At 40.3% G+C, this 25,305-nt stretch overlaps 1 protein-coding gene across 1 annotated transcript in view; it reads left to right on the forward strand.

Moving 5' to 3' along the window:
• Pex3 (peroxisomal biogenesis factor 3) overlaps positions 1–25,305 on the forward strand; it is a 53,896-nt gene that overhangs the window by 21,924 nt on the left and 6,667 nt on the right. The window contains exons 4-10 of the mRNA XM_003465645.4: positions 10,962–11,005; positions 11,848–11,972; positions 12,271–12,337; positions 12,469–12,523; positions 13,061–13,229; positions 14,459–14,529; positions 21,065–21,187. Of these exons, the coding sequence (XP_003465693.1) occupies positions 10,962–11,005; positions 11,848–11,972; positions 12,271–12,337; positions 12,469–12,523; positions 13,061–13,229; positions 14,459–14,529; positions 21,065–21,187 (654 nt within the window). The remainder of the gene's footprint in view (positions 1–10,961; positions 11,006–11,847; positions 11,973–12,270; positions 12,338–12,468; positions 12,524–13,060; positions 13,230–14,458; positions 14,530–21,064; positions 21,188–25,305) is intronic.

Genomic DNA, 25,305 nt, shown 5'->3' on the forward strand with positions numbered 1-25,305 from the left:
TCTTTATTATTAGGATAAAGTTCCTGTACCGTCTTAACAGCTAAAGAAGTAGATTAAATAACTAATTATAATTCAAGACAAGTTAGAGCCATGGTGAAATAAATAAATAAATAAACGTAATGAAGAGGCAAAAAACAAAAGCGAAAATGGGGGTGTGTGTAGGAAAATGGAGGTAAAAGCTTTAATTTTGATGTGTAATCCTGGATAACATTAGAGAAAAGATGTGATTGTCCTTTTGTTTTTAATGGAGAAAGATTTCTTAAATTCCAACATTTAAGAAGGGTCACAGTTTTGGGGGGGGCAGGGTTTGGTTTTTTCTCTTTCTTTTGACTTGAAACTATTACTTTACAATTTGGGGGGAAACATCTATTTGAAAAACACTTGCACAAATGTGGGCTTGAAGCCAGGCATGGTGGTTTGTGCATATAACCCCAGCACTCTGGGGCACTGAAACAGGAGGATCGCATGTTCAAATCCATCCTAGGCAACTTGGTAACTTAGGAAAACTCAAAATAAAAAATAAAGAAGGTTCAAGGATGTAACTCGCTGCAGAGGCTCTGGATTCAGAGCTGAAAAGAGAAAAAACAGAGAGAGAGGAGGAGGAATAGGAGAAGAGGAGAGACGAGAGAGAAAGAAGAAATAGGGGGCAGAGACAGGAGGGGCAGAGGAAGGAAAAGGAGAAAGAAAACAAGAAGGGATTGAACCATTAACAAGTGTAATTTAAAAAGCCTGCAGTCTTATTATTGTTTTTATATTAGTATTCAGTCAACTCTGATCTGATCTTAGTCACTTTCTAGTAGTAATACAGAATGCCCAATACCTACAGCTTGGGCTCACGGTGTGTAGAGGTTGCAGTCCGCTGTCAGCTGGCTCCAAGGAAGAAGTGGGATGGGGAAGGAAGGGCCCAGGTGTAGGAAACTGCTCCTCAAGGTAGCCAGGAAGCAGGGAGAGAAAAGGGAGGAGGCAGAGAAGGAGAAATGCCCTTCTGGCCACAGCAGCAAAGACCACCTCTACCCAGACCCCAACTCCTGCCTGAAGGTCAGCTAGGAATTCATCAGCAGAGTAATCTGTGAATACAGCACCCTGTGATTCAATCACCTTCCAAGCACGAGGGGCTCTTGGAGAATACTTCAAATCTACACCATAACAGATATCATATAAACCTATCAAACTAATTTTTCTGTTAAACTAGTTTAATAATTAATTATCTGAGAGCCATATTTATCTGTTTCATAGTAGCAAGTAAACCACACTGTTTTCAACATTTGGGTAGGTGGGGTGTACCTAGAATTGAACTCGGGACCTTGCACTTGCCAGGCTGTCACTGTGCCACTGAGCTATATCCCTGGCCCTACTTTGTATTCTTATTGAAGATTGACAATGGCAAGAAAGTTTCAATGGCAGAGAATCTTAAAACACCCCTCATCACAAGAGAGGATACATTTTAAGGATTCATTTAGGTCTTAATATTTTACTGACACTAAAAACTCTGATTGTATTTAACTTACAGTACATTTCCATCAGACAAATCATTTGAAAGGAATCTTTGTATAGAAAATACTTTTCCCTGTCCTATTTGATTTAAAATCAGAATTTCTCAAAAAGAAAGCTGTCAGGGTGGCACGTTCCTGTAATCCCAGCTCTCAGAAGGTTGAGGCAGGAGGATCACCGCAAGTTCACAGCTAGTCTGGGCTACATAGTGAGTTCAAGGCCAGGCTGAACTACAAAGTGACATCCTGTCTCGAAAAATGAAACAAAATGAAAATTCTCAAGATAATGAGGGCTAGATCTGGATCGAGGCCTGGAGTGTGTGGGTATGTGTGTGTGTGTGTGTGTGTGTGTGTGTGTGTGTGTGTGTGAGAGAGAGAGATGTTAGGGATCAAACCTAGACAAACACACTACCACTAAATTCCATCCCCAGCCCAAAGGTCAGTATTTTAAATCTATTTTCAAAGTCCAGTTTTAGTGACTGTCAACACAAAGGAATGTCCTGGGTGGTATTACTCTGCCTTTTCCCACCAAAATCATGCGAAATACAATACAGTTTTAGCAAATACAATCCCAATTCAAACACCCTAATTTTCCCTGTCATACAATGCTGCAACTAACCTTTTCCTATTCTTTTATCTTAATCATACTTTGAAATTTTTTCTGAAAAAAGATGTGATTTACTTGCACTAAATACCTTGAATTGCAGTAAATTCTCAGTTTAATCACAATAACTGTGATGCTCAGTGGTAGAGTGTCGATGTCGCTCCCGGCCGGCAGGAAGGACACACGACAAAGTCTGGCAGTGGACAACCTTTTCTTTTATTTTCCTTCTCCGTACAGCCTGCCCTGGGATCGCTCCCAGCCGAAGCCTCCTTTGGTCCGCTCCCCGCGGCTCCTTCTAGGCTTCTACTTCCGGGCTTCTTCTTCCCCCCCAGGGGTGGCACCAGTATATATACGGATACAGTGTCCAATCATGTTAAAGTAAGCAAGGCAAGCTGATTGGCTAACATCATCAGTTGCCAGGCAGACTATATTGTTGAGCGGGTTGCTTACACGGTAAGCAGGAAACTAACGTGCTCGATGGGAGGGGTAATCTACCTCAGGCTTTACTCTTTACTACAGGCCTCACGTCCGCCAAGTGAGGCGACCGGGCTCGGGGCTGCGGCTCCCAACATCTCCCCCTTTTTTATTTATTTATTTATTTTTTATTTTTTTTTTTATAAATGTGCGCATCGTAGCCCTTCCTGGACTGGGTGCAGAGGCTTATGCCCTATGCGTAGGCCCACCGTAGGTCCTTGGCTTAGACCCTGGTCGGCCGTCCCATGGTCTGCCAAGGCCCTGAGGCCCTCGTCCTTTTTCTAGGGCCAGGCACAAACTGGACGGAACCTGGATGCACACAAGCTTGCACTCATTTCCTCTCCGTAAAGAAATCCCCTCGGAGAGAAATTTAGACCTGGGCAGCATCTAACAGTCCAGCGGCTTACGTGCAGGATGGGGTAGGGCCTGGCTTAGGTTGAGTCGCACCGGGGGAGTACGCTCTTACCTGTCATTGACTCTCCTACCCAGCTATGTCATAATTTTTTAGAGGAGGAGTGTGGGAAGCTCACCACCTCTAGACTCGGTCGTAGGCTAGGCGAGCGAGCCATGCATATGCCTGAGGATCTTCTTGTCCATTTCGGGCTATCGCTATTTCTATTCATCTTGTTGGTTGGTCTGTGATGGATCTCCGGTAGGGCAGGTCTGATCTTCAGTCGAGGGCTTTATCGCCCGTGTCAGTCTCTCCGGTACCCACAGTGGTTCTCGTCCCGATTCCTGTGGGAAAACACAAACCGCGCCTCGGTTCCAGCTGACCACTGGATCCGGGCCCATCCATTGTCCTGTCAGGACATCTTTCCACTTCACCCACCCTTTATGGTTGGGGGAAGGGTTGCAGTGCTCCACGGCTGGGGAGCAATTATCATTATTTAAATTTAAAAAATTGTGTGTGAATAGTGCCATGGATAATCGTGCCTTTGGGGCCAGGCCTTGGCCTACTCCCCCTTTTTGTTTTTGTAAAATTTCTTTGAGGCTTCTATGAGCCCTCTCAATGATTCCTTGACCTTGGGGATTGTATGGGATACCATGTTTTAATTGAACCTCCATCATTTTGCAGAACTCATTGAAGGCTTTGCCTATATAGGCTGGTCCATTATCAGTTTTTAATATTTTTGGTTTGCCCCATGCGGCCCAAGCCGCCAGGCAATGATTGATCACATTAGACACTTTTTCACCTGTTTCTGCTGTTGCGAATATGACGTGAGAACAGGTGTCTGTGGAAACATGAACATATTTAAGAGTCCCAAACTCCTGTATATGTGTGATGTCCATCTGCCAAACATCACCAGGGATCAAACCTCGAGGGTTTACTCCCATCGGTATGGCAGGTTTGTATGTGGCACAGGAGTCACATAGTCGCACGATATCTCGTGCATCTGCTCTGGAAACATGGAAATGGTTTGCTAGTGTCCTGGCATTGACATGAAACTTATCATGGAAGGCACGGGCTCGCTCGATTGGTGTTAGTAAGGTGAAAATCCATAACGGGCGAGTGGCAGTATCAGCAGCCGCATTCCCCTGTGCCATGGGCCCTGGCAGGGATGTATGTGCTCTTATGTGGGTGGTGAAGACCTTATGGTGTCTGTTCTGAAGCAATGTCTGGATAGACAGGAACAGCCCAGCCACTGTGGAAGTGGATCTAATTAAACCGGCAGTCTCAAGCACTTGTATAGCATTGACCACATACCTAGAATCGGAGACAATATTAATGGCTTCTGAGAACCGTTTAAGAATCATTTTAACGATCTGTAGTTCCACCACCTGAGGCTGATCAGGTTCAAATTGTATGGTAACCGGGGGCTTGCCTAGGATCACATAGGCGCCTATCCCCGTCTTGGAGCCATCTGTGTATATTGTAGTTGCTAGGACTAATGGCTCAGAGGCAGTAACCTTTGGAAAAATTATAGGGTGCTGAGTGACAAATGACAAGATAGGGTCTTTAGGGTATTGATTGTTTATATCCCCATGGAAAACACATCTCAGAATGGCCCATGTATCTATGCAGGCAGCCAGGGTCTTGATCTGGCTGGCGGTATAGGGTACTCGGATGGCTTGTGGTCCTGAGCCAAAATGTTGGACAGCTCTATCATGCGCTTCAAGGGCCAATGAAGCGACTGCCTCTGGGTAATGCTCTATGACTTTTGCAGGTGAGACCTTAGGGTGTATCCACAGTAATGGTCCTTTCTGCCAAATCACCGCTGTGGGCTGTAGACTAGTCTGTAGCAAACAGACATCAAAGGGTCGCCCTGGTTCAATTCTGTGTAAGGTAGCCCCACCTAAGGCTTTTTCCACTCTCTGTAAGGCAGCTCTTGCCTCAGGAGTGAGCCTCCTGTGGGAGGCTATATCTGGGTCTCCCTTTAGAAGGTCGAACAGGGGTTTGAGATCTGAATTTGGTATATGTAAATATGGCCTAATCCAATTAATGTCTCCCAATAGCTTTTGCATGTCATTTAGGGTCCTAACGCCATCCGTCCTAATGGTGACCTTCTGTGGAGAGACTAGCATAGGGGAGATTTTCGCGCCTAAGTAGGTTACCATTTCTCCTCCCTGAATCTTGTCGGGGGCAACATGCAGATTAGCTTGTCTCAGGGCCTCGACCAACTGGCCGAGCATATTATTTAGCATGTCTGGGTCCCTGCCGCTGAGCAAAAGGTCGTCCATGTAATGCACACATCTTATCTTGGGAAAGGATTTCCATAGGGGGGCCAGTAGGGAATCAAGGTAAATCTGACACATAGTGGGACTGTTGGCCATACCTTGGGGCAGCGTTATCCACTTGTATCTGAGATCAGGGCTTTCTTGGTTAATGGTGGGTAAAGTAAAGGCGAACCTATGAGTGTCCTCTGGATGCAGGGGGATTGAGAAGAAACAGTCTCTAAGATCTATAACATAAACTGGCCAGGATTGAGGGATGGCTGAGAGAGCTGGCAGCCCCCTCTGGACCGCCCCCAGGGACTGCATCTGCGCGTTGACCGCCCTTAGATCATGGAGCAGCCTCCATTTGCCAAACTTTTTCTTAATTATAAAAATGGGGGTGTGCCATGGGGAGGTTGACGGCTTAATGTGTCCTAATCTAAGTTGTGTACTGACTATTTCTGACAAGGCTAATAGCTTCTCCTTAGGCAGGGGCCACTGAGGTACCCAAACCGGATCATTTGACCTCCAGGTGATTTTGATCGAAGTGGGTAGGAGAGCTTCTTCAGTGGCCCCTAAGAAAAACCCAGCCCTTGCCTACCTTTTTTGTTCTCTACTGGTATTGGGGATGTCCGACCCTGTAGGGCATTGCCCAAGCCTTTGCCGGGGGTATATCCCTGGTTTCTGAGTATATCCTTAGCCTGGGGGAAGCAGTTTGACGTAAGCGTGACATCCATCTGAGTGAGGATGTCCCTTCCCCATAGAGACACTGGCAACTGCAACACAAATGGTTGGAAATGGCCCTGATGACCCTCCTCATCGCACCAGAGCAGGGTTGAAGCACTAACCTGAGGAGCTGACACCATCCCCAGGCCCTGCAGCGTGTTATCTGCAGTGTTGGTGGGCCAGTTGGAAGGCCAAACCTTTTTGGAGATAATGGAACGGTCAGCTCCTGTATCTAGGAGCCCTGTTATATTCTTGCCATTGACCTTAAGTGAGAGCATGGGCCTTTTATCAAGTGTCACATGGAGTCCCTCGAAGACTTCCCCTGAGGAACCGAAACCTTGACTTTCTCTAATTTTCTGCTTTGAGGGAAATCTCTTGTGGAGACTGGGGAGCAGCAAGAGCTGCGCTATCTTGTCTCCTTTATTGATTACCATAGTACCCACAAGAGATTGAACCATAATTTTAATGTGTCCTGTGTAGTCTGAGTCTATGACCCCCGGGACTACTATGAGACCCCGAAGGGCCGTGGAGGATCTCCCGATCACCAGACCCACGGAATTTTCGGGTAATGGTCCCTTAAAAGTGGTTTCAACCACTCGAACACCCATATCAGGCACTAATATAAGTCTGGAGGCGACACTGAGGTCCACACCTGCTGACCCAGGGGTGGCCCTTGTTGAAGGCTGCCATCCTGAGCTGTCCTGTCTCTGGGGCGGGGGCCCGCCTGTGAAGGGGGCCCCCTCTGGCCGTTTTTTGGCCCTCTAGCATCTCGTCCACAAATACGGTTGCCCTGAGCATCAAAGACCGACCTACACTCCTCAGCTTTGTGTGATCCCCTCTTGCATCGCCCACAAACATATGGTTCTTCATTCCTAGGACGAGGCCTAGCATCTGCATTGTTTGGGCAATGACGTTTAATGTGTCCTGGCTCCCCGCAGGCAAAACACCCTTTAGCCTTACATTCCCCTTCTAACCCGCGAGGTCCCCTCTGCTGTACAGCCGCGGCCAGGAGAGCAGCCACTCCCGAGTTGGAGAGCGGCCCCCCTATCTCTCTACATATCCTAATCCAGGCGTTGAGGTCCTTGTTCTTATGAGGAGCTATCGCTGCCTTGCACTCCTTTGTACATTGCTCAAAAATCAGCTGCCTTACCAGTGGTCGAGCCACTCCCGGATCAGAAAATATCTTATCGGCAGCATCTTGCATTCAGGCCACAAAGTCAACAAATGGCTCTGTGGTACCCTGAATTATTTTTGAAAGACACAAGGAGGCTGTTCCGGCACCACTTACCTGCTTCCAGGCGCGGAGCCCTATGGCGTTGATTTGTTCATAGACAGCGCCGGGGAACTGAGTCTGATCATCAGCGTGCCGACCTTCTCCCATAAGCATTTCCTTGTTCCACCCCCGGTTTCCCCGACTGGCGTTTCTCTCAGCCTGCTCTGCAGAGAACTCTGCGTACCAGGCTCGCCAATCCAGGTAACTACCCGAGGGCAGACACGCCTTTGCCAGCTGAATCCAGTCCGCGGGGGTGAGGGGCCCAGAAGACAGGTTCTCCAGCATGGCAATGGTGTAAGGCGCAGTCGGCCCAAAGGTTGTAACTGCATTTTTAAGTTCTCTAATCTGCTTTATCTCAAAAGGCTCCCATGCATTACGTCCCTGGCCCATAGCTACTTGTACAGGAAATATCCCGTAGGGGCCACTATCTATCCCAGGTGGTGGATGTACCTCATGAGACAAACGTCCCCCCTGCCAAAGCCGCCTGTAAAAATACCGACCCGCCGGCGGCGGAGCATAAGACGGCGGCCATGATTGGGCGGAAAATGGGGGCCCGTGCATCACTTCCTGTTCTGGCGAAGGGGAAGGGAGCTCCCGGGCGGCCGCCTCGCGGCGAGGGATCGCCTCCGGGAACAGCCCCCAAGGTGGGGCGGAAGGCTTCGCCTCCCTCTCGCGCCGGGGAGCGCTCAGGAGCTCTCTACTCCTCCGCAGACCAAGTTGAGCGGAGCGCAATTCACGGCGCAACGCTGGGAAAGAACCCTGCGACTCCTTATCGAGCGACTTAGGCTCCTGACAGCTGGTCTCTTTGGCCTCCTTGCCATTCAACTTTCCCTCGTCCTCGGAGTCAGACGACTCCGAGGCTAGAGCCCCGTCCTTCTCCTTAGCATCTTTGTTCCCCTTGACGGGCCCCTCTCGGGAGCTCCCCGACTGGGCCTGCTCAAATACCCTGCGTACTTTTGTAAGCTCTTGAGAGCTTTCTTCACAACCACCCTCGCTCTTAGTGTTGCTACCTAGCATGTTTCCCATCTTTTAATATGTTACTCACCGCGTGAGGCCCAAGGAATCCGCCACTTACGCGTGAGCCTGAGGGGAGTCTAAAAGCCCTGTAGGTGCGCGCCACCCAGAGCCCAGGCTTATCCCCAACTCACCTGTCTCGCAGCTCTGTACTGGAGCGTTGTCCGCTGTCACGTCTCGGGGGTGATCAGTCCCCGTGCGGGCCTCCAAATGTCGATGTCGCTCCCGGCCGGCAGGAAGGACACACGACAAAGTCTGGCAGTGGACAACCTTTTCTTTTATTTTCCTTCTCCGTACAGCCTGCCCTGGGATCGCTCCCAGCCGAAGCCTCCTTTGGTCCGCTCCCCGCGGCTCCTTCTAGGCTTCTACTTCTGGGCTTCTTCTTCCCCCCCAGGGGTGGCACCAGTATATATACGGATACAGTGTCCAATCATGTTAAAGTAAGCAAGGCAAGCTGATTGGCTAACATCATCAGTTGCCAGGCAGACTATATTGTTGAGCGGGTTGCTTACGCGGTAAGCAGGAAACTAACGTGCTCGATGGGAGGGGTAATCTACCTCAGGCTTTACTCTTTACTACAGGCCTCACGTCCGCCAAGTGAGGCGACCGGGCTCGGGGCTGCGGCTCCCAACAGTAGAGAATTTACCTAGCATGCAGGGAGCCCTGAGTTCAATCCCCAAACTGCAGGGAAAAGAGACACTGTGGCACTCACATGGATCCTGTAGATGCCGTGCAGTGTGCCGTGCACCCTGTAGGACCCATTCTATGTGTCTCTGTAACCTCTGCTGTCTAGAGCACAGATGATTGAGCTCCAGCATCTGCCCACTGCAGAGAAAGGTAAAAAGTTACAATGCCCCACAGTTACAATGATAATTAAATTTCTTACTGAAATACAAATTCATGTTGCATATAGTAATAAGAAATATGATCTTGTTTTGCATATATTTGTTTTTAATTTTTTAATAATTTTTTTTTATTTTACAAGGATATTGGTCTATGACAAATGGGAAATAAAAAGAAAACTGGGTTTTTTGCATAGAAGCCCTGAAAAATACTGAGTTATATCTGCATAGTTTATCCATACAGAGAGTTAAAATACTTTTATTTAAAAATATGACTCTCATCTGTATACTACTATGAAAAAATTGCCAGAGTATAATGCTATATCCTTTAAAGTAAAGAAAAATTGTACAATATCATTCCTTTTATCTAAGAGAACAGTTACGAATATATGAAAATAATACATATTGCCTTGTATAAAGTAAAATAGCAGAAAATAAAAAGATTTTTTTGGTGGTGGTATTGCATGGAGCCCAGGGACTTTGTGTGGAGCTACATTATTATGAACGTATGAATTTACTTATTATATATGTAAGCACCATAATTATTATCCCTCTTGGAGTTCAAATAAATTGCTCATCTTTGAAAGGTGACTGTATAATGGGGGCTCTTACTTCATGTTTTACATTTACATGTTTAAAAAGCAACATCTAAATATTGGTAGTAAAATAAACCTAAATATAAATCTAATCAATGCTATAACCACAAAGACAGAAACAATGCTAAGTGACTTGAAGTCTGACTGTATATCCTTCATGAAATACATGCTCCTCTGATACAGAGAACTGACAAACAAGGCATCAGGCCCTTTTAATATTGCTTCTGTAATTCTACAACTCATGCAGCTGGCTTGAGGGATCAAGCATGAGTCATTATGTCAGTTTCACAGGTTTCTGAAGCAGGCAAAATGAAGTGCAGATGTAAGATAAGTGAAATTAAGTTTAAAACACTGTGGCCTTGTGTGTTTGGTCTTTTTCATGGTCACCAAATAGCTCAGAAAGACAACTTAAAGCAGGAAGCTATCTTTTTGCTCACCGTGTCAGTGGGTGGAGGTGGGTTCTGTTGCTGTGGCCTGAGTTGAGGCAGAGCCTGGTGGCAGAAGGGTCCGGTAGAACAGAGCTGTCCACTTCATGATGGCTGAGAAGCAGAGCAACGGGAAAGAGCCAGAGCAGGAGCTGGGGACCAGACACAGACCCCACCGTCACCCCGCATGACCCTCTCCCTTGACTCGGTCCATCTCCACTTTCCATCCCCTCCCAGTAATGCCGTAAAATTACGATCTCATCAGAGGCCCCATCCACTGATGAAGTAAGAGCCCCATGATCCAGTTAGCTTCCAAAAATGAGCAATTTAAACGCCAAGAGGGATAATACTTATAGTGCATTACATATTCAATATGTAAGTGAATTCATATGTTCATGATACTTTAAAACAAGATATATAGATGGAGAGAGAGAGAGAGAGAGAGAGAGAGAGAGAGAGAGATGCTCTACTTCATTATTTGTAAAATAGTACATAAGGGGAAAAAAAAACATTTTTCCTGATTTTCCTTCATGGTTTTAGAGTACATGTCTGCACATGCTCAGGAGGAGAGAAAAGAAGAGAAGAATTTATACCAGTGATAAGCTTCTTGTTATTGGTTACTAGAATTATAATTATTTCTTGCTGTATTTTGGGGGGGTTTCTTCAGATACTTGTGTTAAACTTTAAAAATTAAATATGGGCTAGGGCTTTAGCTCAGTGGCACAAGTGCCTGCTGGGCAAGCACGAGGTCCTGAGTTCAATCCCTGGTACAAAATAAAAATACAAATAAATAAATATAAATTTATAGTAAAGTTCCAAGTTTTTATTAATTTATCTAATAAACTCTCTGATTTTTTTCTTTTAGACCTTCAAACAAGGTAGAAATATGGGAGGATCTGAAGATAATAAGTAAGCTTATTAGGATGTACAATAGCACATCCTTAAGTATTTATAAAGGATAATTTTGTACTGTGTTCTCTGAGTGCCTCCTTATAAGCTTTATGGAGTTGTCATCATGATTAAATAAAATAATATAAAACAAGTGACTATCTAATCATAGCAAGTATTCAGTGAATGTGATGTTACTGTTGTCCTTATTCTAATGACATGAAAAATTGTCCTAGACTACATATTTCTGCAGTAGGTCCTAACATCATTAACACTGTATTTTAAAGGAAGTTTTTACTTCAAGGGTCAGTGGTAGCTGTGTATCAAGTCCATGGGGACATTTTCCTTCTGGGAGACCTAGCAGCAGTCACCACTCGGCTCTCTCCTCCATCTTGGACATTCCTTGTTATGGTGCTGGGAAGTAGTCTCTAGATTTTCCCTGTCTTCCTGTACCTTCCCCAATCCTTCCTTCCTCTGCCGTGGAAGACTAGAGTTCTTCCCTGCCCTGCTGTTCTCTCTCCCTTTTAAGCTCACTCTTTGCACAACTGTGTTGAGGCAGCAACTCTCAGCACCTCTTAGTTTTCCTCTCTAAGATAATAAAACATGATTCTTCTATCCAACATTTTTTTATTGGTTATCACTCCAATTAAGAAACATACTAAAATTATTCTAAGCAAGTTGTTAAGGTGGTTGATTAAATATGAAATATTTGAAATGGATATATTTTTATTTTTAGACTTGACACAATTACAAATGTATTTTAAAGTCATTTTGTGAAGAACTAGTCATAGGGATGATTCATGATTTTACACATTTATTGGTGTCTTAGTAACAATACTGAAGAGTTTCTTTTCTCTCTGTAGGTTTCACAAGAAGTATTGTGGCTGTATACAGTACCTGTATGCTGGTTGTTCTTCTGCGGGTCCAGTTAAACATAATTGGTGGATATATTTACCTGGATAATGCAGCAGTTGGCAAAAATGGCACTGTGAGTTTATTACAATGAAGCACTTAGTGACCTTTCTTTCAACAGGTTCGAAGTTTAACTAAATATGATTTAGCTTGATAACAATTTCCGGGATATAAACATCTTTATGATTCATGATATTGTGAACTTTTAGCATCATGATTTTTTTGTCTTTTGAAAAATAAGACTTTTTCTGACGTGCTAAAGAATCTTATTTAACCTATTATTCCAGATCCTGAAAAATCTCACTTCAAGTTGTATAGAAAATTTGCTTCTTTATTTGTAAAAAACTAACTTAGCCTCTTTTCTGTTTTGACAGACAGTTCTAGCACCCCCAGATGTGCAGCAGCAGTATTTATCAAGCATTCAGCACCTCCTGGGAGATGGTGAGCTCTTGATTTATAACCTTGCTACGAATCTTAGTTTGTTGATTTGTATGATGGAAGAAATTGTCACGTGAGCAAGGCTTTTAATTTTCACGTGAGCAAGGCTTTTAATTTTGTTTATCCTTCAATAGGTCTGACAGAATTGATCACTGTCATTAAACAAGCTGTGCAGAAAGTTTTAGGAAGGTGAGGTGTTTTTCTTTGCCTTTTCTGACTGATTCTGATGAATGAAAGAAAACTTAAAATGTTTTAATGAAGTGAGTAACATAATAAATAGTGCTTTGTAAAATGCTTTGTAATCTAATACAGACACCATCCCTGGGTATTATGTTGCAAAATTCCCTTTCTTCATCAGTATCAACCTTTTGATACTGGAGGAAAGTTTTAATATTTCATTTATCGATTAATTTCCAAACTAATCAGAAATATTTGAGTCATGAGATAAAAGAGTTCCTTTAAAATCTGCTTCTGTGGCTTTTATCTACCACTTACACTAATAATAGCTGTAATTGTAGTAGAAATTTTCTTATAAAATCTGAGCTCTACAGTAATGACCCTAATCTTGTGGCTGATTTCTTAGTCTATTGTGGTACAGTTTGCAGTTTCAGGTTTGACGAGAAGAAACAAGATCTCAGGTAGTAGCCTATTAAGAAGAGAATGTGTATAAGAGTGTAAGTGTTGCATTGTTAAAATTTATTTCAGTTTTCTTTTCTCTTTTTCCAGTGTTTCTCTTAAACATTCTTTGTCTCTATTGGATTTGGAGCAAAAACTAAAAGAAATAAGAACTCTTGTTGAGGAGCATATACCTTCATCCTCGGCTAACAAGGATGGATCCAGATCTTTTTTATGCCATTATATGATGCCAGATGAAGAAACTCCATTAGCAGTTCAGGTGCTTCATTCAGAACTATTTTACCAACCCAGTTATTCTGTGCTTAATAAATTTGTTATTATCTCTTAAAATTTAGATTTCTGAGGCTTCTAAAAAGTAATTCAAAGACGTATATTTCCAAAATTTAATAAACTATGTTTAATTTAGGAAACAAAGTACATATGACTGATCCAATAGGATATTGGATCACTTATAATTTTAGATATCCAGCAAATTTTTATTAATAGTCATGTAGCGGGCACTATGATATGTGCTGGAAATCAGAGGAAAACATGTTCATTACTCTTAGAGAATTCAGAAGACAAATTAATCTATTGACTAAGAATAATAAAAATGCCAAAGATTATAGGTTATGGAGCTTATTTTTTTAACTTAGTAGTTTCTCACTAATAAGCAGATTCAACCCATTTCTTTCCACTTGGGATAAGAATCACTCTCACTTAACAAGAGAAACCCTAGGTTGGTCAGCGAGGCCTCTGTGCCACACCTCAGCACAGAGCCCGTGGACTGCAGTGCTATCTTTTCATGGCCTGCAGACCTCCCTGTGTCCTGAAGATCCCAAAGACGATCTTGGGCATTGGGAGACCCTGCATTCATGCGTGCACAAAAATAACTGCACCTCATATAAGAAAATCCCATGACTTGAGAGGGAAAGGCTAAAATAGAGGACACATGGAAAGAACTGCAGAAGACTTACTTACAAAATAGAACCCCACGAAGAAGCAGTAAGGAAAGTTTAAAAGCTTTCTGGAATATAAAATAATTTCCAAATTTTAAAATTCCACGATGGAACCAGAAAGAAAATAACTGAAAGGTATAGGTTAAGAAAGGAATGATGGACCAAGTCTTAACTGAACTAAGTTAAAACCTAAGACTTCACATGGAATGGACACACAGCGTCTCAGAATAGATGAACAAAAAAATCCAACATATCCTGATTAAATTTCTTGTACTCTCATAGCCTCTCCTTTCTTTGTTTATGTGTGCTTGGAATCTACCCAAGAAGGCCCAAAGAAACAAAACCCTACAAAGTATATACTCTGATTTGTGTTTTAACTACTACTCCCTATGCACATAAGCCTCTAGGCTTTGTGAATTTGGGAGTTTTGGTTGTTGACTGGACATAGACTTTTAGATTTTCTAAGCTCTGATGATTGTGAATGTGATTAGTTTCTTTGTGACCATGTGTGAATATTTGAAACCCTGAACTGTGGCATTTAATTTTATAGGCCTGTGGACTTTCTGCCAGGGACATTACCACTATTAAACTTCTCAATGAAACTAGAGACATGTTGGAAAGGTATGTAGACTGTATATAACAGGGAAAACCTGTTTGTGTTTTGGATACACCTAAGAGCATTTTTGGAATTTTCCTGAATAACACATTCAGCATAACATTGTGTTAAATTTTGAGTCTATTCCTTGGTTTTACATAGAATTTTCTACTTACACTAGAGGAAAGCAAGAATTTTTCTTTTAAGATACCCACTCTGCCCTCCCACTTTGCTGGACTATAGATTCTGATATACTGGTTGAAGAACTGGAAGGTAGTTTACCTTTATATTTTGAAAAAAGCGTTCCAGAATAGTAGTAAATATTTAACAACCAGGTCTGTGGGGGAAAAAAATTCAAACATCAGAAACCAGTATTATAGCTGCAGGAGATCTTAGGCTAACAACCTGAAGTCCTTGAATGCTGACTGGGGAGAAAGGAAGCTGCCCACGAGTATACACACATGCCTGCGTACCCTTGTACAAACACACACTCATGCTCCAGCTTAAGATACTACTCACTCAGCTTAACCTTTTTAAGGTAGATTATAAGATTCCTAAAAACATGAAATGATAAAAATTTCACTTCTCCCTACTATTACTATTATTATTTCGAATCACCCAAAGAGAATCACACTGTAAAAGCTGGAGGGAGCACCAAACTATGCATTAGAAGACCACATCACCTATTTAGTGTTGCCTCTTTTATTTATTAGCTGTGGAATGTTGACTGAACCGTTTAAACTCTTTAAGGTAATTTTATCATTGTGAAATAGTATTAGTGCTGTTTATCTTTAGTGTGAAAGTATGAAAATCTCTTTTAAAGTCTGATGTCGTAGTGCACACCTGCAATCTCAGCATTCAAGAGGCTGAGCAGCAGAATTCTCACAAGTTTGAGACCAACCTGGGCTGCAAAGTGAGCTGAAGGCCAGTCCGAACTACATAGCAAGACCTTGTCTTAAAAAGCCAAAAAAATAAAAATTAACCAAAAAAAAACAAGGAAACAAAATCTCTTTTAAATTAAAGTACTCTGTGCCTCGCTGAAGTAATTCAAGTCTGTTTCTCTAGTCAGCAGTTTTAGATTAACTAAACTGTGAATCCACTGTACGGATTCATCAAATTTTAGTCCTTTGTCTCTGTACAGTAACTTTCTACTTTTTCCTCATTCATGTTTTACCAAGTCACTCCATGAAGCTCTAGGAAAAAGGTATTGGAAATTGTTTTCCAAATCCAGAGAATTTTTAATGTTCATCTTAATTCCCCTTTGTCTGATAGTTGCCACTACCGGTCAAGCATTTATGCAGTTCTGTTGCCACCTGACCTGCATGACACTGTCACATTCTGCTTTCTCGTCTGAGTCTCAGGCCATCCCTTCATAGTTCCTCTGGCTTTACTTTCCTTTTAAACATTACATCTCTCAGGTGTTCCTACATCATCCTCAGCAGTCCCAGCCAATAACATACACTCCCAATGCTCAGATTCTGCTTCTGTATTAGGAGAAAAGTGGTGTATCTCTGTTACGGAAATGAAATCTGTATACAAGCAAATGGTCAACAGCCAGCTTTGTGAAAAGAACTGGTCAGCGTGTTAGAGATAGGACAAACTTCCTGGAGCTTAACATTTTAGTGGGAGAGAAAAAAGCCAGTAAACTAATAAAGCGAATAAAGTGTCCGAGGTTTATGACTTCATTGATGAGCGTGAGCGGGTGAGAGGTTAGAGGTATCCACCTGATGGTGTACAACTGTCATCCCAGCACTGGAAGACTGAGGCAGGAGGCTGAGGCAGGAGTGGTGCTGTGAGTCCGAGACCAGCCTGAACTGCTTGGTGAAACTCTGTCTTTATGTTTTTTAATGTTGTTTTAAAGAGAAAATAAAAGTAACTATAAAACAGAGTTTCGAAACAAGATAGTAAGAGAGTAGCAATAAATAATACATTGCATATTGTTGTCTTCCTAGCGGTTGTTCAGAGTACAAGATACAGGCATGAAATATTGTCCAAACAATATTAGAACAAGCGTTTTTTTTTTCAATGAACTAAAAGAAACTAGCTGTATAACTATCTTAACTATTATATATATATTCGTATTTTTTTCTTCTTTCTTTTCCCTTTTATCCCATCAACTTTTCTTTTCTCTTGAGTAGTTTCTTCCCCATTCACAATATCTGTTGTACTTTCTGGCTCTTATTTACTCATTCAGTTTTTCACACTAGTGAGACAATATAATATGTGGGTCTGATTACATATGTGTTTACATATGTGGGTCTGATTTATTTCACTTATGAGTATGGTCTGAGTTGCATCCATTTACCTATAAAAGTCTCGAGTTTATTCTTGATGGCTGACTTTAGTACTCCATTATATATATATATTTATCCATTCATTGGTTGATGGGCATTTGGGTTGTTTACAAGATACAGCTATTACAAATTGTACTTCTGTAAACATGGGTGCACATATATCGCTGTGCTATGATGTTTTTAATTTTTTTAGGAAGATACCTAAAAGGGAAATAGCTGAAAATGAGGCCTGCAATCCTAGTTTTTTGAGCAGTCTCTACACTGATTTCCACAGTGGTTGTACCACTCTACACACTCTCACCAACAGTAAAGCAGTCAAAAATCAATAGCATTCCTATACACAAGCAACACACGGAAAGGGAAGTTAGGGAAACCTTAACAATAACACTCAAAAAAATGAAATACTTAGGAATCAGTCTAACAAAAGAAGTAAAAGATGTATATATTGAAAACTTTAGTGTGCCAAAAAAAAAAGATTGAAAAGGATATCAGAAAATGGAAAAATATGCCTTGCACATGTATAATAAAACAACGCAGTGAAAATGGCCCTACTCCCAAAACTGCTCCACAGATGTAATGCAGTCCCAATCCAAATACCATTAGCATATTTCACAGAACTAGAGAAAACATTCCTGAAATTCATTTGAAAGCAGAAGAGACCTAGAATAGCAAAAACAATTCTGAGCAACAAAGGCAAGTCAGGGGCATCACAATCCCTGAGCTGAAATTATACTACTCAGCTAAAATCAACATGGTATTAGCTAAAAACAAAAACAAACAAAACAGATCTGATTATCAGTGGAACAGAATAGAAGATGCAGAGGCAACCCCAAACATACTTAGCCACCTTATCTTCCACAAAGGAGCCAAACATGTCCACTGGAAGAACAATAGACTCTTCAATAAATGGTACTGGAAAAACTTGCTCTCTGCATGCCAAAGACTAAAACTAGATGCATGTCTATCACCACACACTAACCTAAAGTCATAACAGATCAAAGATCTAAATATTAAAACAGAAACGCTAAATCTACTGGAAAAGAAAGCAGGTAAAAATCTTGAAGACATAGGTGCAGGCAGAGAGTTCATAAGCAAAACCCAGGCTGCAGGGGGAAGTACTTCAAAGAATCAACAACTAGGATCTACCTTTGTAAGAAGCTTTTACACAACAAAAGAAACCACCACCAGAGTGAAAAGATAACCCACAAGAGTGGGGAAAATTAGCCAGTTGTCCCTCAGACAAAGGACTTCTGTCTAGAACAAATAAGAACTGAAAAAATGCAGGTCGTCCAAATTCAAAGACCCCACCCAAAAATGGGCATCTGAGATGAATATATACCTCTCAGATAAAGAAATACAAACAGAAAAAAAAAAAAAACATGAAAAAACATTCAACACCATTGGTCACTTGAGAAATGCAATTTGAGTTTCTATCTCACTGTAGAAGGAATGACTATCATCAAGAAATGAACCAATAATAAATGCTGGAGGGGGTGTGGGGGAAAGAAAGAGTGTCTCTAAAAAAGCTAGAGGTTGACCAGGGTGCTGTCCTTAATAGGTTGGTTGGGAAAGGCCTCTGAGATGTGGTTTAGGGGGAAATATGACTGTGACGTGGATGTGAGCCTTGTGTTGAGGGAGAATGCAGCCCAGATAGAAGGTGAGGTGCAGAGATGCTAATGTTTGCTAATGCAGGCGCAGCGAGGAGGCTGTGCTGAAGGAGACAGTGGACCAGTGATGGACAGGGGAATGAGTGACTGTAATCCATGGTGAGGCGTTTGTGATCGGTTAACTTTTCATTTTATCACTATCTATTTGGTGTTAGAAACTTACTGTAATTTATATGTGTTCATCTTTCCAGCATTTAACTCATGGTTTGTGTTTTAGTCTGAGATTTATGGAAAGCCATTGGAGATTTAAGCAGGGTAGTGATAGTGTCTGTGTTTATAAAAGATCTCTATCATTGCTCTATGATAACGTGACTGTAAATAGACAACCATGGAAAAAGAGAACCAGTGTTAAGAATTACAGTAATCCTGGGTGTGGGACCGCATACCTGTGGGTCCAGCATTCTGGAGGCTGAGGCAGGAAGATCTTTGGAAGTTCAAGACCAGCCTGGGCTACAAAGTGAGTTCAAGACCAGCCTGAATTGCATAGTGAGGCTCTGTCTCAAAAAAAAAGCATTGGGGTAATCTGTGAGCTGAGTATAGTAGCTTGGACTGAGTAGTAGCCGTGGCTGCAGTGACAGGCAGTTAAAAAATAGGTTGGTTTTGAAGGTTGAACCAATAGCACTTACGAAATAGGTGGCAAAAATGACTCTTACTATTTGGGCTCAGCTTTTGGGGTAGTACAAATTGCCATTTATGTTTTGACCATGTGTGAAGTGTGTGAGTGTCCAAGCACCTATGTCTATTTGGCACTTAAATACGAAAGTCTTCAACTCAAGAGAAAGTTTACATATAAAGATACAAATTTGAGATGCATCAACTTATATGTGGTATTTAAAGACATGGAGATAGCGGGAATAGATGCTGAAAGGAGACTGAGTCATCCAGTTCTCTGAAACTTAGAGTTTGGGAAAGAGAGAAAAAGCCAGGAAAGGAGACTGAGCAGGTGCTGCATGCGTAATAGAAAAACAACAAAAGAATGTGCTGTTCTGGAAGATGACCAAGACAAAAATATTTCATGGAGAATGGCTGCTTGTCCACGTGCTCCCAAAAGGTCAAGTGAGATGCAGACAGATCCATGCCCGATGGGCCAAGATAGAGGTGCACGCGGCCCTGGTGGGAGGTGTCCGAGGAGTGGTGCCGATAACCAGATTCAAAAGAGTTTGAATTGAAGCTGTAGAGACTGTGAGGATAGACAGTTGCTTCAGGAAGTTTTTAAAAGATTAAGATCATGGAATAGTATTTGGAGGGGAATAATGTGGAACCCATGAGATACGGAGGGTTTTTTTTAAGCTTTTTTTTTTATTAGACTGCGCTCCATGAGGTGAGTAGTGTTTGTCTGTTTAGTGTATCAGTGCATCATAAGCTCTCAGAACAATGCCCTGCATGTAGTAGGTGTTCAACAAGAACTTACTGGCCTCATCTGAATTGATAGGCTGGGGGGAATGGATGTGGGAAAGCAGCATAATTTTAAGAGCAGAGAACTCAAATAGGAGAAAGGAAACGGTATGCAGTACATAAAAGTGTTGCCCATTGCCGTAATTTGATCGTAGAAAGATTACATACTCATAACTGCATACAAATATATGGGTCAGTAAAATAAATTTTTTAAAGAAATAAATTGGTTTTAGGAGTCAGGGAGAGATTACTGAGGACAGGGATGAAGGCACTTTGGAGATGTGGTGGGACAAGGACAGCTCCCAGTATCTCTGTTTTTGTGTACGTGTAATAGAAAGCAAGGTCATTTATATCAAAAAGTTACCCTCTTTTCTTTCATTGTCCTGAATGCATCCAGTCTCATCAGAAAACAATCAGAAATTAACAAAGTATATTCCCTTTAAAAGAGAATAAAATAAAATTATATTTGCCATCTCATCTAGCAATTGATCATAGTGATGATAGTAAACTTACTAAACATCATTGATTTGTAATTTAAAATGGGTAAATTTTTGGCGTCTAAGTTCTAACTCAATAAAACTGTTAAAGTAATTTTTAAAAGAGAAAACTAAGAAAAGTAGATAGATAGATACACAGCCCACTACAATTGAGAAAGCTGCATTTTACTGGGCATTTCTAACTTTCACCAGACACTTGTATACTATTCTTTAGAGCAGAGTTTTTATAAGATATAACACCGTGTAATGAAAGGAGCCTGAGCTTTCAGCTCAGAAAGGCCCAGTTTGAAATTTGAGCTCCGCATTTTACTAATTATACACCTGTACGCAAGTTTCTTCATCCCACAAGCTACTCAGGGGTAGGTGATAGTGTTTCCTGTCTCACTGAGATGTCTTGAGAAAGTACGTAAAGCAACCCCATGATGTGTCTATAAGAGGATCTAGAGAAGTAATACTTTAGTTTTAAAATTCTTTGTACAAAGCACTGACTAATATTAAAAAATTCTAGCAAAATAGAAGAATATTCTCATGTTATCCTAATCAATTTAGATTTTTATGTTTAATTTTTAAAATTTGGCTCCTTGATGAAATTTTACAGTGTTTCCTATAAAAACTAGATTATGACCATGAATATTGGTGAATGTAGTTACTGAATATTTCCTTTTCCATTGATAATCTAAAAATTAATATACACTTATTTTTATATAGTCCAGATTTTAGTACAGTTTTGAACACCTGTTTGAACCGAGGTTTCAGTAGACTTCTGGACAACATGGCTACATTTTTTCGACCTACGGAACAGGACCTGCAACCCAGTAACTCCATGACAAGGTAAGATGGAATGTTAAAATGGCAGCATATCAGTGGATGCTTTTCCTTTTTTATTTTTTTTTAATTAAAAAAATTTTTTAAAAAGAAGATTAAAAGAGGACATAACAACATAATAAAACAGGTCAGAACAGAACAATTTAATCAACATAGTGTTTCACCATAAGATAACCCGACATAACAGTAGCTACCATAGTGTCTCTTTCCTTGAAATATTTGAGTATAACTTCGTATATTATAGCATCAAACACAACATGACAGTGTAAAACCATTCAAGAGAATGAAAGTATTACAGGGTATTTAAAACCAATTAACAGAAAATGAACAATGGTTTCTATATTACCTCCTTGTCTATAAAAAATTTTGTTTATACTATCACATATAATAAAATCCAGTAAAATACAACACGATAAACCGATGGAGACAGAAGAACAAAAGCTTGGTGGGACTTCAAAACCAGATGATATTAAATCAGCACTAGCTATTATATTGTCTTGTTTTCTTCAAAATAACTGTTCATACCATCACAGACAATAAAATCAAACAACCCAGAATAAAATCATTCCAGTTCATGAATGAAAACATTATAAGGCTTCAAAGCAATATAATGGGGAATCATGTTTACCACATACTTTTATGTATTCTTACCATTTCTTACACTAGGGAAACTATTCAGTATTTATACATGTGAGTTTGATTTATTTTGCTTATGAATATGGTCTCAAGCTGTGCCCATTTATTTATAAATATCTCAATGTGATCATTCTTTATAGCTGAGTAGTACTCCATTGTATAAAAATACCACAACTTTTTTATCCATTCCTCAGTTGATGGACACTTAGGTTGTTTCCAAGATCTGGCTATTACAAATTGTGGTGCTATAAACATGGGTGCACATATATCACTGTGGCAGATGCTTTCAGTTCTTCTGGGAATATGCCCAGAAGTGGAATAGCTGGAAGAAATGGGACTTCCAGTCCCAGCTTTTTGAGAACTTTCCAGACTGACCTCCACAATGGTTGCACCAGTCTACACTCCCACCAACAGTGCAAGAGAGTTCCTTTTTCCCCACAGCCTTTCCAGCATTTGTTGTTGGTAGTTTTCTTGATCCTGGTCACTCTTTCAAGAGTGAGATGGAATCTCAATGTTGTTTTAATTTGCATTTCTCTAATGAGTAATGATGATGAACATTTTTTCATGTATTTATTTGCCATTTGTATTTCTTCATCTAAGAAGTGTGTATTCATCTATTTTTTAATCGGATCTTTGAATTTTGGGGGTCTGATTTTTTTTTAATTCTTTATATGTTTTAGACAGAAGTCCTTTGTCTGAGGGACAGTTCACTAAGATTTTTTTTCCCAGTTTGTGGGTTTTCTTTTCACTATATTGGAGATTTCTTCTGACATGCAGAAACTTTTTAATAAGATGTGATCCCAATTATTGACTCTGGGAAGTATTTCCCATGCGGTTTGAGTCTTGTTCATGTATTCTCTACCTACCCCTATGTCTTCAAGGTTTTTACCCAATTTGTCTTCCAATAGATTTAGTGTTTCTGTTTTAATATTCAGATCTTGGATCCATTTAGATTTTAATTTAGTACATGGTGACAGGCATGGGTCTAGTTTTAATTTTCAGCATATGGAGAGCCAGTTTTTCCAACACCATAAGTGGATGCTTTTCTGAAGTGGTGTGTTTTATGTGTTTTAATTTCAAATAAAAAGAAATCCTATACAATAAATTTGAGTTACTCATTTTCCAACAAAATAGATATTTTAAACCAATGATTTCTTTATAAGAAGAATTTCCTTCTGGATGCAATATTAAGATTTCCATTTTTTCCCAAAACCCTTTGCCTTTATATTGGATTTCAAGATGATACTTTTTTATAAACTAAATTCCAACTTTCTTAACTGTTTAGGATATAAAACTGTTAATATACTTAAATTTTAATGTATCCTCTAGTAATATTCTAGCATTACAGGCCATTATTGGCTTATGTTACTTAAATAACATACTTTGTTAAATAACATACTGTGGTCATTATAATAACTAGGCATCTTGGTACAGATTGTCATTTGGCAAGTCATCTCCTAGTAGTTATATATAATTATCTTGTTATAATTACCTCTGGAATTATTTAAGCATATTCCTTTTCTGTCCTTACTATAGTCAGTATCATTGTTAGTGATGTTAATCATAACTATTACTATGTCAGAAACTATCTTACGATTTATTATCTAGTTATCACTATAACATGAGCACCTTCAGTCTCATAATAGAATCTACACTATTTAAGGACTTCTGTTTTATAGAATTTTGTATCACATTCTGAAAATAATGGGTACTAAGCCAGTGTTGACTGACAGGAAACTCCCACATTAACATCTGAGGAAACAAAGGCGTGGTGTTACAGGTCTGAAATCCTAATCCTAGCACTCAGGACGCTGAGGCAGGAATGTCCTGACTTGGAGGCCAGCCTAGACTTCAAAGTGAGACCTTATCCAAAAAAAAAAAAGCTGAGGAAAGTGTAACTGCCATCCAGGGTAACATACAGTTAATTTCCAAATATAAAGGACAAAATACTATTTGCATAGCTCTCTGGGTCCTGTCTGTTATATAGAAAAATAATTTTCCATTAATGCTGGACATTGAGAATACTTACAGCCATAAAGTCAGTTTTCTGAAGCAATGTGAATATGACCATAAGATCTTTTTTTTTAACAATTTTATGTTTCATAAAAATAAATTTCAGCTCAAGACCAAGCCTGTCTTCATTTAAGATCAATACTCCAGTTAATAAAAATGTCCCTGATTTTCACCTGGCTAAGTTTTGGTTCGTAAATGGGGGAACAATTTGGAGTAGTTTAACATGAACAAATTTGTGATCTTATACATGGAGGAAGTAAAAGCTATCAGCCGTATCAGCCCGTGATAGTCTGCCTTTTCTGAACTCCTGTAGTAGGTACTCTCTCCATTTTCATGTACAGGCTCATGTGCTACTTTGAATTGAAGTTTTATTCCTCAGTTTCATTTTGAGCCTTCTTTCAAAGTCATTGTGCCTGCTGTCATCACTAATATTTAATGGAAGTTCTAGCCAGAAAAGGAAGAAAGCTTTTCAACTGTGTTTGGTGGCACATGCCTTTAATCCAGCACTCAGAAGGCTGGAGCAGGGGAATTGCTGTAAGTTCAAGACCTCACTTCAAAAAAAAATAAAATAAAATAGTAAAAATTAAAAAAGAAATAATATTTGCAGTTGCTTATGATAAATATCATCACTTATGTACATTATTAATCCAGACTGAAGAGAATTAAATGAAAATGATACAAACTAATAAAAGATGTATATTCTGTACACATATGCTATCTATATTGTATAAGAATTTATGCATATATATTATATTACTGTATGTATAATATTTTAAAAAACAAAGTATCCTATCAAAGTAAAAACCCACTACAAAACATGAACTTGGATCTAAAATGAAAACTGCATAGACTAAATATGAATATAGATGTAAGAACCCTAAATAGCATGCTTGCCTGATGCAAGGCTCTAGGTTTGATCACCAGGAGGGAGAGTGAGAGAGAGGGAAAAGAAGAGAGAGAAAGAATATGAATTAGAATCCTAAGGGAATTCAGAAATAGAAGCCATTTTTTTCTGTCTAGTGTAATAATAGGTGTCTGATAGAATTTTAAAGTATTCTTAGGAAATAAATGCTAATATTTTTCTCATTTTCCAAGTGTGGACACAATAGCACAGAAAAACAACTTTCGGTTAAAAGCTAAGGAGTATTAAAGCCGGGTATTCTGTAACTCCTGTCTAATATCAGAGCCCAGAATTTTTCATTATTTTGCAATACTGTAGCATTAATGAATTAACAGGACAAAAGCTTCTTCAGTATTACTGAGGCATTCAACAAAACATTTATTATTGATAAAACAGCTTCCAATAAATAAAAAGCATTTATGTAATAAAATAATACTTGCAATTTAAAACAAACATACTTTAAAATACCAAAGTAATTTCCATTAAATTCAGAAACCATACAGATATTCATTATTAATACATTTATTCAGCATCATTCTTTTATTGTAAATGATGCAGTAAAGCTAGAAAAAGA

This window comes from Cavia porcellus, unplaced genomic scaffold (genome assembly GCF_034190915.1).
Source record: "Cavia porcellus strain 051 isolate PalLab524CR breed Dunkin Hartley unplaced genomic scaffold, mCavPor4.1 scaffold_22, whole genome shotgun sequence".
NCBI lineage: Eukaryota > Metazoa > Chordata > Mammalia > Rodentia > Caviidae > Cavia > Cavia porcellus.